The sequence below is a fragment of the Phalacrocorax aristotelis genome, chromosome 1, assembly GCF_949628215.1.
Source record: "Phalacrocorax aristotelis chromosome 1, bGulAri2.1, whole genome shotgun sequence".
Taxonomy (NCBI): domain Eukaryota; kingdom Metazoa; phylum Chordata; class Aves; order Suliformes; family Phalacrocoracidae; genus Phalacrocorax; species Phalacrocorax aristotelis.
The window spans coordinates 150,950,865-150,964,992 of NC_134276.1; the positions used below are offsets into that span (position 1 = coordinate 150,950,865).

The 14,128-nt window shown below is 38.2% G+C and overlaps 1 protein-coding gene across 7 annotated transcripts in view; it reads right to left on the reverse strand.

Moving 5' to 3' along the window:
* The window catches only part of ERC1 (ELKS/RAB6-interacting/CAST family member 1), a 303,504-nt gene that overhangs the window by 117,832 nt on the left and 171,544 nt on the right, over positions 1–14,128 (reverse strand). For 5 of the 7 annotated variants that reach the window (XM_075115897.1, XM_075115916.1, XM_075115923.1 and 2 more), the window contains one exon: positions 4,364–4,495. The exons of the other annotated variants lie outside the window; for them this stretch is intronic. In XM_075115897.1, the coding sequence (XP_074971998.1) occupies positions 4,364–4,495 (132 nt within the window). The remainder of the gene's footprint in view (positions 1–4,363; positions 4,496–14,128) is intronic. 7 annotated transcript variants of the gene reach the window in all.

Here is a 14,128-nt window from a genome sequence, read left to right on the forward strand (position 1 = left end):
TGCCATCTCTAATAGAGAGAATTTTTTGACAGAAGTATTTATCTGAGAAATCCTACCTTCAGCCTTATGGAGAGTACCTAAAAAGAAGTCTCCATATATCTTCTGACCTTCAAGCTAAAGTGCTGAATTAGTGGGATCAGCCACAGCAGCACATAACCCCCAGCTGTAAGGAGTTTACAGTAATATTTACATAGAGGATTCAGCAGGTGCACCAAAAAAACCCCAGGTGAATAAATTAGAAAGAAAGAACTTGAAGAACTCTGAAGTCTTCCCATCTACGTAAGACTCCCTCATCTGCTTTCTGTATGGCAGGGTTTCTGTTACACAGAAGATTAATCAAACTATGTCAAATCCAATGGGTGCACTGTTCCCAGCAGGAAAAGCCTGATTTTATTTTTGTGATAGATGAAAGAAAGAACAGGTCTAAGAACCTGAAATAAACAGAAAGCTTTAGTCAGCTGGAGACATCTTGCCTTATATAAACTGTGTATTAACACAGTTAACCCACTGCCTCAGTTAATACACACTGCCAGGATATTTTCAAACGCTGGATTAAAGAGAGCAAGATTTTAATCTGAAAGAGTTATCTGAGAACCGTGAAATCCCAAGTAGCTTCATGGACACTGTAATTCAAATCTGAAGCCTGTAAAATAGCAGGAAACCATACATCATGAGATGATGGAGGGTAGGATTACACAACACAGGGCTACAAAAACAACATTAAATATTGGGGCAGAGGTACACACAAATGAGATGTCCTCATACCTTGAACCACTTAAAGCCAAAATGGTTGACCTCATGCACTGACTCATTAAACAGCTTCAGACAGGCAGTGAAGTGGCAGAAGGGTAGAAAACAATATAAACAGAAAAGAGGAAAGAAAAAGCATGCAATTAAAAACAAATTATAATCAGTTTGGATAACTGTAACATTTTAAAACCACATCTATCATTCATACTTGGTCTAAGAATGATCCTAGCCTATTATAGGTTGTAAAAACCTAAGGATTTACCATTAATATTGTATAGAAAAAAGAGCCTTGCATTTTAAAACTCTAAAGCTATCTAAGGGTGTCTTTCACAATTCCACAAAGAACCTCCACAGAACATAATAAAACAAAAAAGGCATTCTTTTAAAGTAACTGAAGGATTATGAAATGAAAAACATTTGAAAGAAAGTCTCCTCCTCACCTCGGAAAAACATCGACTTGCCATCTGTCTATTACTTGGCTGTATTTAATTGATACCAAAATAAAATCCTATTGGACAAAATGGGGCACAGCAGCTCTCTGGAACTGGATACTCCAGTTGCTTTTCATTCATGCCATCTTGTTGATCAAATTTTAAAAACTATAATTGGTCACAGCCGGCAGTTTAGTTCTTCTGTTGGACTAAGACACTGCTGTCCCTCAGTGATAGCACAGATGTTGATTCTTCCCTCTTCCGATCCCCGCTGCTTTCAATCCGTCCTTTTTCCTCCTCACTTCTGTATATGCTACTACATCCAAATTAATTTCTTTTCACGATGCTGTTGCCCACTGTGCTGGTTTTGGCTGAGAAGGGGTTAATTCTCCTCACTGTGGGGGTCGGCTACCTTTCCAGCTTCCCGCGCTCTGCCGCGTGGCGGGGGGGGGGGGCTGGGAGGGGCAGGGCCATGGTGGGGACGGCTGACCCCGACTGGCCAATGGCAGGTTCATTCCATACCATGTGACACCATGACCAGTATATTGAGGGGGGGCAGTGGCAGCGCGGAGGCGGCGCGGCGTTGGGTCGGCGGGCGGCGAGCGGCGAGCGGCTGCGGCGCGTGCGGTTTTGTTCCGGCGGTTCGTTCCCCCTCTCCCCTCCCTTCCCCCTCCCCCGGGGCTTTGCGCCTCTCGTTGTTCTCCTTTACATTGCATTTCTACTGTTCTTTCTTTTAATTTTAATTATTAAACTGTTCTTATCCCAACCCACGAGCGTTACCCTTCTGATTCTCTCCCCCATCTACCGGTGGGGAGTGAGCGAGCGGCTGTGTGGGGCTGAGCTGCCGCTAAACCACGACACCCACCATATTCCACCAATCTTGTCCCACAAATATTACTCCTCTTGGCTCTCTTCCTCTCCTCTCATTCTCTCTCACTGATCCTTATGGCCATCAGACTGCATATTTCCCTGCCTTGCCTCATCTTTCACATTGTACACCAGCTATTTCCCCCTTTTCACCAAGCTCTGACCATCTGATCTCACTGTGTGCCAGGCTTTCCTGGTGAATTCTTCTGAAAAGCCTCCTTACTGCCAAACCTGAAATTTGTGCATATTCCCAAAGCACTATTCTCTTTCCGTATTCTTGTTTTAGGATGCCTCATGTATAAATAAAACTTCACTTCTACGACAACAGTTCCCTCTTTCACTAACCTGGACTCATCTCCATACCCAGACTCCATAATAAACCAGCTGCTAACAGCTCACAGTGGACAGACATTTATGAGGAGCTCACGTTCAACAGGATTAAAAGGAGACCTCTTAACCCTCCCGTGACTGAAAACCTCCTCACTACTTCACTTCTTTTAATCTAAAACAGAACTTTTGTATTTTTATTAATCTTGATAGTATCTTTGACTCAAACCTCCTTTAAAAGGTTATTTTAAAAAACTTGCAGAATTTCTTTCATGGAATATCTCTAATACAAGACTTTTCTGACTGCATTTATATAAGTAAAGTCCATGGGTAGGATTTATCCTGTGTCTGGATCTATGCAAAAATCTTTCTTGTGCAGGTTGTGCCCATTTATGCAGTAATCTTGTCAGTAGCTTTGATGATGTTAATGCTACTAGCATGCCCCTTTGCTAGCGAATCAAATGTAAGTTACTCATCCTTTGCAAACTGTACTCTACCCATCTTTCACTTTCGATACCGAAATGACCTACGATCATCCTCTAATACATGCCTACATTATGCGTGCACGAAATCTGTAAGTGTTCATCTTTGTGCTTACTTCTCTAATTCAGTACTTCTAACCCCTACAAAATGAGCACACTCTACCTTCTTCAAAACCTTCCCTCAAAAAATTCACTCTTATGCATCTTGTTCTGCATTTCAAGCACAGACATCACAAAAGGGTGAGTTCTACGAGCTTCTAGGTGCTCAAAGAATATAAAAATGGTCACTTTATCTTGTAACAAAAATTAAAACATTGTGACATTCTAGGCATCAAAACACATACTATTTTGTTTACTTTTGCATCTCAGCATAGAACCTACTCCACTGTAAGATATAGATTTTCTTTTCAAGGGCATCTAATCTTTGATGTGGTATTCACTACCTATTTAATATTTCTATTTCATCCAATTTTTTTAAAGCCTACAAGAAGTTTGGAAAGAAGGCGTTCCTGAAAGTGAACACTCTAACATTGTCCAGGATTTTATGGTACAGCAACCAGAATTATCCTCAATATGTCTATCAGCAAACAGCTGAGCTTGACTTTAGCCTAAAGAGAAACAGTTGCTTTCTGCCTGAAAACTTGGATTATTACTAAGGTATTTATATCTTCTTTTTAGTTAAAGTATGTGATATAAGAATACACGTTGGAAAAAATCTCTCAAAACATTTTGAAGTGCAGTTAGTGAGAATTTTTTTACATAAACAACAAAGACATCATGACATTACAGTGCAACTGACCAAATGCTCCTGTTTGCTTATTATGGTCAAGTAAGGCACAGTGAAAAACACTGAAGAGGCTCACAAAAAGCACAATAAGAGCTCTATCAAAATTTCATGGAATTTTATTCACTACTTATGGCATGTTTTCTTGATGATTACTTAACATGAGTTAAAATCAGGCACATACACGATTCTTCAGAGTACCTCAGCAGGGGCACAGAATCAATTCATGCATAAAAGTGCACACTTGTGGCTTCAACACACATACGCGTATTTTCTGTGTGTATGCTTGGCTCAAGCCAAGGGATTTGTCTCTTTATCCATTTGTTTTGCAAGTGCAACAAGGCTGTGGTCTATAACCACAAGTATGCTAATAAAAATTGTTTTAAAATACATTCAATGAACAACATAGTGAATGTAAGTATGCTTACACATAGGAAGATAGCTTTGACAGGCAAGACAGATCAGAAGAATTACTACTTAAAATAATATTTTAAAGCTCAGGATACCTTATATTTCCTTTAATTTCATGAAAATCTTACCTACGAAATACAACTTATCATGAAGGCTTTGCAGACTTTGAGTTCTGTTACTTAATGTTAGAACAGAGATACAGGATCATCAAACAAAACCAGCTGTGTCTCACAGTAAAGCACGGAAAACAGTACTTTACTGTCTGGTTACTTTCCTAAGAGGACTACCAGTGACTTTATAAGATTGCAGACCTGTTTCTCAGCATTGATCCTGGCTGACTCCTCTTGTGCTAGCACCATTTCCCGCTCTGCAGTTATCTGAACACTTTCTCTGAGTGCCTCTTCCAATTCTTCAATCCGATCATCCTTTTTACGTAGATTGTCCTGGAAAATGATGGAAGACTAGGTGAAGACGACTTGTTTGGAACTACAGCCTTTTAACCAACCAAGTTTTACGCCAAACAAAATGTGTTTCTCCCTCCCAAGGCGCAACTGCAGGCAAATCATCTTCACACAAAGGAAAGAAGGATGATGTGATGCAAGAGTAGGAGGAAGACTACAGTAAAGAGAAGAAGAATGCTAGTAAAGCAGGACCTCAAAGCAAGAGTGCTTGCCCTCTGTGTTGGATATACCACAGTCTTGTCAGATTATACAGCATAGATAAGCAAGGGTTGTTGGTAAATAAAGATTAGCAAGCAGTTCCAAAGAAGCATAGAAGCAGAATTGGTGGGAAGGTAGCAGGCATTTAGCATTGCCCATTTGCTCACACATTCACCAGCAGGTGTGGCAAGAAGGGAAACAGCGCTGCAGTTTCAAACTTGCCATTTCCAGGTTAAGGGAGAGAAAAGCAAACATTAACCCAACAGAGTTTTCCATTGTTCAGATTAAGTCTTTAAGGAAGTTTTCATCAAAAACTCTCTAAGAATTATGAAGGGTTCATCTGGGCTGTCTGAATCCCAGACATTCAAGTATCAAGATTCCCTTAAAATTCATTCTCTGATTAAGAGCGTCCTCACAGTTGCAAGTTCTGAAGTCCCACATATACTCAAAGACCATTGAAGAAAACGGTATTGCTCCTCAGAAAATATACTGGTTTATTGGTTTATACAAACACTATAACTTCAAAAAATTATATAAAAAATTAACGGTATTGTTATTTGTAGAGGAGACCCTCCTTACTTTAATATTGCTAGGAAAATAAATGTACATCTCCTGCTTCTGCTGTAGTAGCTTGGACAAAAGATTGCAAAGCAGGCTGTCCTCACAGGTATCTGTGAATGTCTTGGACCATGGCTGCTTAACAAATCCATCAGAAATGAGCAGCTTGATGGAAGATTTCTGCATCGCTTGTCTTGCAGATTGGTTTAGATCATAGAGTTCAGATGAGATATTAATATATATATTCAAGTTACCACATGAACTCTTTAGCCATCTCAGCAGCAGTGGAAGAATCAAAAATGTTTCCCTTTGTTTTTCGCATTTTGCTTTTTGTCAGATTTACCCCTTTGTCTTCTGTCCTTTTGTATTTAGGACTGAAATTTTCCACTGTTTCTCTGAAAGTGTTTCATACCATATAAAGAATAAGGAAAAAGATGACTGACTTGGAAAAAATTTGACCTTGCAACCTTCATAATGCAAAAATTAGTCATTGAAGTTTAAAGAATGAACCTGACTTATTCCTGAATTCCTGCTTTCTAGGACTTGGGATACATCACCAAGGATACTTCTTGTATGAACACCATTTCTGGCAGTCTCAAAACTGCCACTTTCAATAGAGCGTTCCAGCAGAGATGCAAAGCTTTGTATCAGACCAGTGTGAGACCTCTGCCATCACTGCCCTTGTGTAGAGAAAGGCTGGTATTCAGCCACTAGTACAGGCAACACCATTTGTTAGGCTTTGCAGAGGAGCTTTCTGCTGATGGTTGCTTTCCAAAGTGGATTCATAGAGCAAGTAATTGCTGATTTTTAAAGAAACAAATGGAGAGATCCTAATTTCAAAAATAGGAGTTGCAGAACATGTTTTCATACTTTTTGAATCTTTCTGAAACACTGGTAATAATCTGCCAAAACTACTCTATGGTTATGATTAGCCTAACCAAAGACTCATCAAAAAGATGAATAACAAGTTTACAAAAAACTCAGCACAGAATATTAACTGTGCCAGACATTAAAAATATTTATTTGTCTATCTGTATTCCACAATAAGTATCAACCCTACTTCTTGATATGTTATTCATGAATACCCAAGGAAGTGTGGAAGTGTAGCTCTCCCTTTCAAACAACAGAAATGGGAACAGTTCATTTCAACAGCTGCATGTAAAATGGAAACTGCCTTAAAACAAGAATGCAGAATAAAACATTCTAACACGTAAGGTATGCCCACTCTTCATCCCAGGCAAATGTTTAAGCGGTGAATTCGACACTCTATTAACCTTGACACCACATAGTGCTCTATTCAGACAGGTGAACTCTTGAGGGACAGGAAGAAGAGCAATTGATGGTACCAAAACTGATCAAGACAGTGCCACATTACCTGCACTTGAAAAGTCTGCAGTCATATGTAATTGTTTTTCCTAAAATAATACACAAACTTTTATATATATCCTAAAAGGTTGCAAGTTTAAAAATGTCCAGCGTTGACTTACAAAGAACTGCCTAGAAACGATTATCTTTTAACTTTAGTCTAATACTCATCCAGTAAGGACAGCTTAGTTACAAGTTTTCACTTTCTGTCTCAGACGAACCCAGTTAAAAGTCATGCAAGTTTACTCTTGTAACAGTGTCACAAAATGTGTAACCACCTTACAGAACCACACCGATGCCAGGTGAGAGTAGCAGACTTACCCAGAGAGCACCTCCACTCATGGAGAATACTCTTAAGACACTTTTCTTTTGTTTCTAGCTCTTTGATTCATGACTAATTGCTCAGCATTTGAATTATTATTTTTTAAAATGTAAGCTGCTGTTTCAAACAAAACATACTAATAGAGAAAAAGTAAATAAAAGTGAACCAGCATTTGCCTTTTAACTTAGCAGCATGTTTTTCCACTTGTTTGGCTCTAAACTCTGAAATATGGCAGGCTTATGCTGACCTTAACCTGTGCTGCTGCCGCTTTCCTCTGTTTAGTTACATGAAGTATTCTATCTTTATTGTGATAAGCATTAAACTCTGAGAGAAAAACTTCTGTTAATTATAACTACAGCTACGACTTCTTTCCCGCAGTGACTGATTCTCTGAAGCAGCGGACTAGAGTGCAACTTGAGTTGCTTCATATATACATTAGAATATGACACCGAGGGAAAATTTATCTTCCTGTATTTTGGTGAAGTTGCACGATGATATACAGTGGCAGTCTCTTTTCATGAAGCTTATACAGATGACTATTCAGAAATTAAAAAAAAAAGACATTACTTACCTGTAAAGTAACTGGATTCTTCAAGATGTATTACCTACCCAAATACCTCTGTGACCTCCCCTCCCTCTCCTCCTGAGTCCCATATGCACAAGATTCCACAGCAGAGATGGAATTAAACTGGGATAGAGGAGATAGCTCTGCCTTTATGCTCACCGGTGGCAGCACAAAGAAAAATGAAAAACCCATCTGACACTGTGGGAGTGCCAAGAGTTCAGGTACAATAAAAATTTTGGTACCCCCACTATGATCCTGTAGCTGATTTGTATGCAAAACTCATTCCAATACATGTCTGTCTGAAAGCCTGAAAGGAAAAGGAGGTGTGACTGACGCACATTTCTGGGCTTTTTCTTTCACTTCAGGAAGGAAGTGGTAGGATGTCGAGTGATGCATATTGAAAGGCTGTATCCATTTAATCTATCCTGCATTCATGTGATGTGTAATCTGCCATGAAATTTTATGAAAGTGCATGAAATATAAATTTCCACGAAGGCATTTAGGTTCAATTAAATCTGAGGTATCCTGGCAAACTTCTTCATAACTGTGTCTTAGACGAGACTAACAAAGGTCCTTAAGGCCTAATTTCACTCTTTGAATTGGAATTAAGGTGGATTTCTCTAGTTAACTCTTGGGAAAGATTAGTTAACAGTTTGAGGAGGCTTCAGTGTAATGCTTTTAACTGTTAAGAATATTTTTAGGACTAGCCAATGACCTAGGTAGGGAAAGATCATTTTCATATAGCCCTTTGCCTGTGTGCTTTCATAGACCAGAAGGGAAGAACACAGTACTGGAAGTGTTTCGAACTGGGAATCAATTATTTCTTAAACAGCGAAATTGTTACAAGGACTTATTCCTGTGAACTACTGCTCTTTCTTATCATGTATTTCCTCAAGAAGCCATAACCTAGACAAGAAACCTACTGATAATGATCTCAGTCCATTCTAGATTGAATTAAACTCTCCCCAGAAAAAAAAAATAATCCTCCTTTGTGAATTGACCTTCCACTAGATAAGTGGAACCTGGGCTGGGAACTCAAGACTGCCAGCTACCAGAAGTACTACTTAAAACTTCCTCCTGGATACAAACTGTCATTTAGTTATTGATACAACAAATTCTTAACCAATATTTGGAAGCAGCCCACCTACAAATGTTAGGAATTTTTCACAGTTAAAAAATATGAGGGCCTGATTAATTGCAACTCTGAAGTGCATACTGGTTGATTAACATGAAAAATTGAAATCTTACAAAGTTTCTTCTGCAAAGTTACCTTATGAAGAGGAAAAATTGGTTCTACTGTAGTCAGCCCATTACTGAGGACTTCTGGTTTGCCATCTCAGGAGTCTATTAAAAAATGTCAAAAGACTCTCAGTACATTATGGAAAGTGGGTTTCTGCAGTGTTGGTTTAACTACTGCACTGCTGAACCCAGAAGGAAAGATGCTACTCTTCAGAAGAGTACAACTGATGAAAATAAATTGATTTGTTGATTAATCTCTGCTTTTCTCTGAAAAATACTTATAAAAACCTGTAGACATTTTTAAGAGGTCCTGAAGCTTTAAGGGAATACACAGTGTGGTGGTGCCAAAAGGTGGTTTTACAGTTTCATTTTATTTCAGAAGCAAATAATTATGGGCCTTAAAGCTCAGGTGAGCATGGTGGATCTCCCTCATTTGCCTCCACATGCTGATCAAGTACTTGAAGAAGTCTCTGAACAAGAAAAGCATGCAAAATTGTCACTCATAAATGGAGAAATACCTCTTGCACTAAGGAAACAATGCTTTGACTTAATGGGTTTTCAAGAATACACATTGGGTAAACACTGAAGGCCAGAACACCACAGTACATATCCCGTATGGTAGTTACAACAGGACCTAGCTGAAAAAGATTGTTTGGGGTCCCTGTGAAACTCAGCCAAGGCAGATGTTGTCCATGGTGAATCGTTTCTCTCTGTATTCACTACCATTCACTGAAGAAGATGGCAATAAACAAAACGAAACAAAAAGAAACAACAAAAAACCAACAACATGCTGTCTTGAAGAGTGGAATAAAAGAAGACTGTAAATTCCTGAAGAAGGAAATACCTTTAGGGTAGTGTATAGCTTAGTACCAAGATGCAGCATGAACCACCAATAAACATAGATCCAATAGTAAGGATTCTGAAGACAAAAATAAATTAACAAAGAGGCAAACTACCATGTAAACAGCTGCTACTATACATATTGCTGGGCATGAACAAACAGTGGAGTTTATAGAATAACTAGAAATGCTAATGCTAGTATCATCAATGCTGCATACAGCTGTCTTGATGCCCTCAGCTGGAAAATGAACTGAAGTATCAGGGGTTACCTGTGATGGGGAAACCTCTGTCTGTCTAGGCAGAAGCTGAGTATATCCAAGTATTTGGTTTATATTAAGTCCCTGTTTCTCACAGAGTGAGCCAAAGAGGGTTTCTCTGTAAGTACAGCAACAGCATGTGTAATTATCATGAGTTCCTGAATGAAAGGAACAGTCCAAGAGCTGATGATGTCTCTTCAGCTGAGAAACTGCCAGCAGGAGCTCCTCAACCATTTCCTCATTTTTGGAGAGATTAGACCTGAGATGCACAATGACTATCTCATTAGGACAATATATGTCAACATCTGGAAAGTTATATCTGCCAAATAAGACCCGTAGTTTGGAATTCAAGCTTGACAAGTTGCATAAATGCAGGAAAAGAACTAGAGACAAAAGGAGAAAAAACTGCAGCAGCAGAATTTCATTCCACTGGGGGTCGAGAGGGAAGTGCAACAAAGCTGGCCACAGCACTGCATATGCAGCATTGAAAACATGAGGGACAGCAGAAGGCGATGAGTACATTCTCCTAAGTGGAAAAAGAGAAGGCGTGTACATCCAGAATATGCGTGCGCTTGCGGATCATCAGTTGCAGAAAGAAAAAATATGTATTTACAGTAAAAAGAAAAAATGGATAAAAATTATTTCCAGACATGATAAATATAATTGAACCAGTGCATTAAAATGAGCACAGTAAAAAAAAAAACATACGGAAGCCAACAGTTTATGAGAAATGGCCAGTGAATTTTTCTTTTGAAATAGAAAGGCAGAATATGGAGTGGTGTTCGGACAGCATTGTCCCTTGAGTATCATTGCTGCAGTGTAGGAGAACACTTAAGAGTGATGCAGAATATGCAAAAATATCTGCTCTTGTGCACATGGGAAGGATGCATACTTTAAAAGTTATATGTTATATGGACAATTGCACGAAATAAATTCATAAAGTGTGCTCAACTAAAGAAGTTAGTAAAATACAAAGAATAAAAACAGGCAGGCGGCTGCTCTACTCTGCACAAAGTTCTTGTGGCTACCTACCTCATTAACGAAGACAAAACCCCACCTAGATAGTAAAATATGTCTGTAAAATAACATGACAAATTTATGATGGGAAACATGTTGGTATTGAGATTACTTATATAGAATTTAAGTGAAGTGGTAAGCATCTGTTAAAAAAAAAGCTCTTCTCTACAGGCTAACAAAATAAATATAGAACTAATTCATCCATCAGAAGTTATGTAGACTAATTTCTGTTCATAAACATATAGGTCACAAAGAAGCAGCCAAAAAATACAGATGCAATGGCAATGCTATGCAATGACATTAGCATTGAATGATAGCTATCACTAAAAGAAATAATTTTGAGGTATATCAAGATACAAATAACATTCCATATGCGACACATGTACAATCCTAAGCGCAAAACAGGCATGTATTGTCTTTAAAACATATTTACATGGAAAAAAAACCCCACAAGTCCATGAAAATTGGAAAAGAAATACATCAACTCTGAATACAGACTGTAACAGATAATATTTAGATACATGTATATAATTCTTAATGGCTCTAATTTAAATGAAAGGGGAGTGAAACAGGAGACAAAAAAATCTTAGTGAAAACTTAGTGAAGAGAAATGTTCAATTTTTCACATTGTCTATTTCTTGAACACAGATTAAGGACTCTTAACAAAACTTGTGCATTTGTTATTTTTGCCTGAAAATTGCTACAAATGTATCATATACATTTCTATCTATCGTATCCATTGTATAACGTTTCTGAACATTACCCAGTATGCCTACAAAAATGTATGAACACCAGCCGTTCATATTTTTTTCTTCCAAGGTATTTTATGTGTTACCACTCAAGTGTGTTACTTTCAAAAAGTGTTTCCAGAATACATAGCAGTTTTGTTCAACACCAGGAGCAATCAGAAATACACAGAGCTTGCAGTAACCATAAGAAAGGATCCTAATCAATACTAGTTGAATTATGTCCATCATAAGGCTCTGTAATTCCAATATCCTACTCTGCTACTGAAGAGGAATTCCATTGCATCTAGATTTACACATTTCTTGAAGGAGAATGGAGAGGAAAGGGAAGAAAAGAAAAGCACAAACAGATTTAGACACTATTACACAGGCCTAAAAGGGAAAGGCAGAACTGATTATTCCTACAAGAAACCGGCAACGTCTCTTCCTGATAGCTACTATGCTTTTGACACTTCTTTCCTGTTACTCTAAGCTTGGCGCTCCCAACACAGCAATCAGTTAGGCATGTTGGTTTTGTACAGGCACTTTTCATTAGCAACCACCTAGACAGACTGAAGTACCTTGCCAATACTAACAACCAGGTTTACCATTTAGTAGCTCAAGCAGGGTGCCAACAGCTTTAACATTTTGCTTCAGCTGTTGCAAATTACCACATTTGCATTTTTAAAACCTACAGGGACAGTGCTTCTATCTAACCACAGTGGGTCACTGCACGGACTATTGGAATGAGACCCAAGGCTGACAATACAGCTGTGAAAATGTTCTGAGGTGAACAAAAGCAACAGATATCTCTAATTCTTATGGGGTTTTGTGGTTTTTTTTTTTGTTGTTGTTGTTTGGTTTGGTTTTTTTTTTTTTTGAGAGGCTAATTGGGGAAATGCTACTGTAAAAAGATTTCTTCATTAAATAAATCAATACTAAGACTCAAGACTCCTAAACTGATATGGGATTACAGCAAAAAACAGCGACAGTTTTAACTACCTGCACTAGTAATACAAAGCTCAAACCCATAGGTTATTCCCTTGATACAGTCCTGTTCCTCTGAACTTTCCTTGCCGATGTCAGTCCTGTCATCATCATTGTACTAATATATCACAGTAGTTGTAAGACCTTCCTTTCTTTGAGCATTTTCAATCATTCCGTAAAAAAGAGCAGCAGAAGCAGCACACACAGAGAGGCAGCTATAAAAGTTCCCTTCTCTTGTCTTCCGTCTTTTTCATAGCTGAACATATGAGAAAAATTGCTAGTGATACAACACCACTGAGGAAGTGTGTACTCAGCAGTTGACGCCACTGAATCTCTCCCACACTCTCAGTTTTGAAGGGAATTCCTGCAATCACCTCTGGTCTTGTACATTCATTTTAGTCTTTGATGCCTTCTTCCTGATCTTCATCATAGTAGAGTAGCTATTGCGTTTGTGCTAGGAACTGCTTCCTCTAAAGCAGCCATCAGTCCTGGCATAGGGCTAAGAGTCTAGCAAGATACGATTGCTAACCACTATTCATTTTATTTAATGTAAAAGATCCCCAACATTATTACTTTCACTCCATGCAGGAGATCTCCTATCTCTCCAGCTTCAGACTAGAGATCATCAAAACAATTTCACATCAGAATTAAATTATCAAAATTTCTCATACCACCTGGGAACACCCCAACCCACCCACAATCCCCCTGCAAGCCAGATGCATCAAGTGAAGTTACTTTCAAGGAAAAGATCTGTCTTGGTACAACCTGGATTCTGCTGCTAACCAAATATACATATCTTGATTTAGGGAAATGTTTTTGCTTAAAATATTAAAAACTGGTTCTGTTCTAAATACCTTAACCAGTAAATGCACAGATCACCTTTACCACTGTATCTGAAAGTCTAAAGATACATTTGGATACAGGAAGTAAGCATACTTATGACTGGGATACAATAACAGAAACTTTAAAAAATTTCAGCAAGAAAGGATCAGGAAGAACGGAATGACAGCAGTGCAGCAACAGTCAATTCATACGCATGTATGGAACATGAAACCTATTAGAGACAACTAATAAGAACAGAATACTGAAAAGACAAAGTAAAAATTGGACATTTAGATACCAAAATCATAAGGAATAATGAGTTTGAAAATACTGAAATGAAGTATTTGGGAAGAAAAGTTTCTTGTTAGGTTATTTTCAGTGTTACACTGATACTGGCATTTAAACAGGCAACATAGCAACACAACATTCATAAAAACTACCATTTAAATTCACTGGCATAAAAACCAAAAGGATGAGAAAGTGGAAACTCTTCACATTCTGAGAGATTCTCACTTCTTTGTATAAAATTCTAGTTGTTTTTATAAAAGCCTGAACTAGGTCAGAGGAGAGAGAAAAATAGTTATTGTTTTTCTTTAGCCCTAAATATTTCAAAATGATCATCTATTGTTCTCAGCACGCAAAGCTGGAAGAAGTACTCCCTGGCTCTTGTCTTCACTGATTTCTTTTCCATGTTCAAGTGTTCAAATGTATTTAATATCT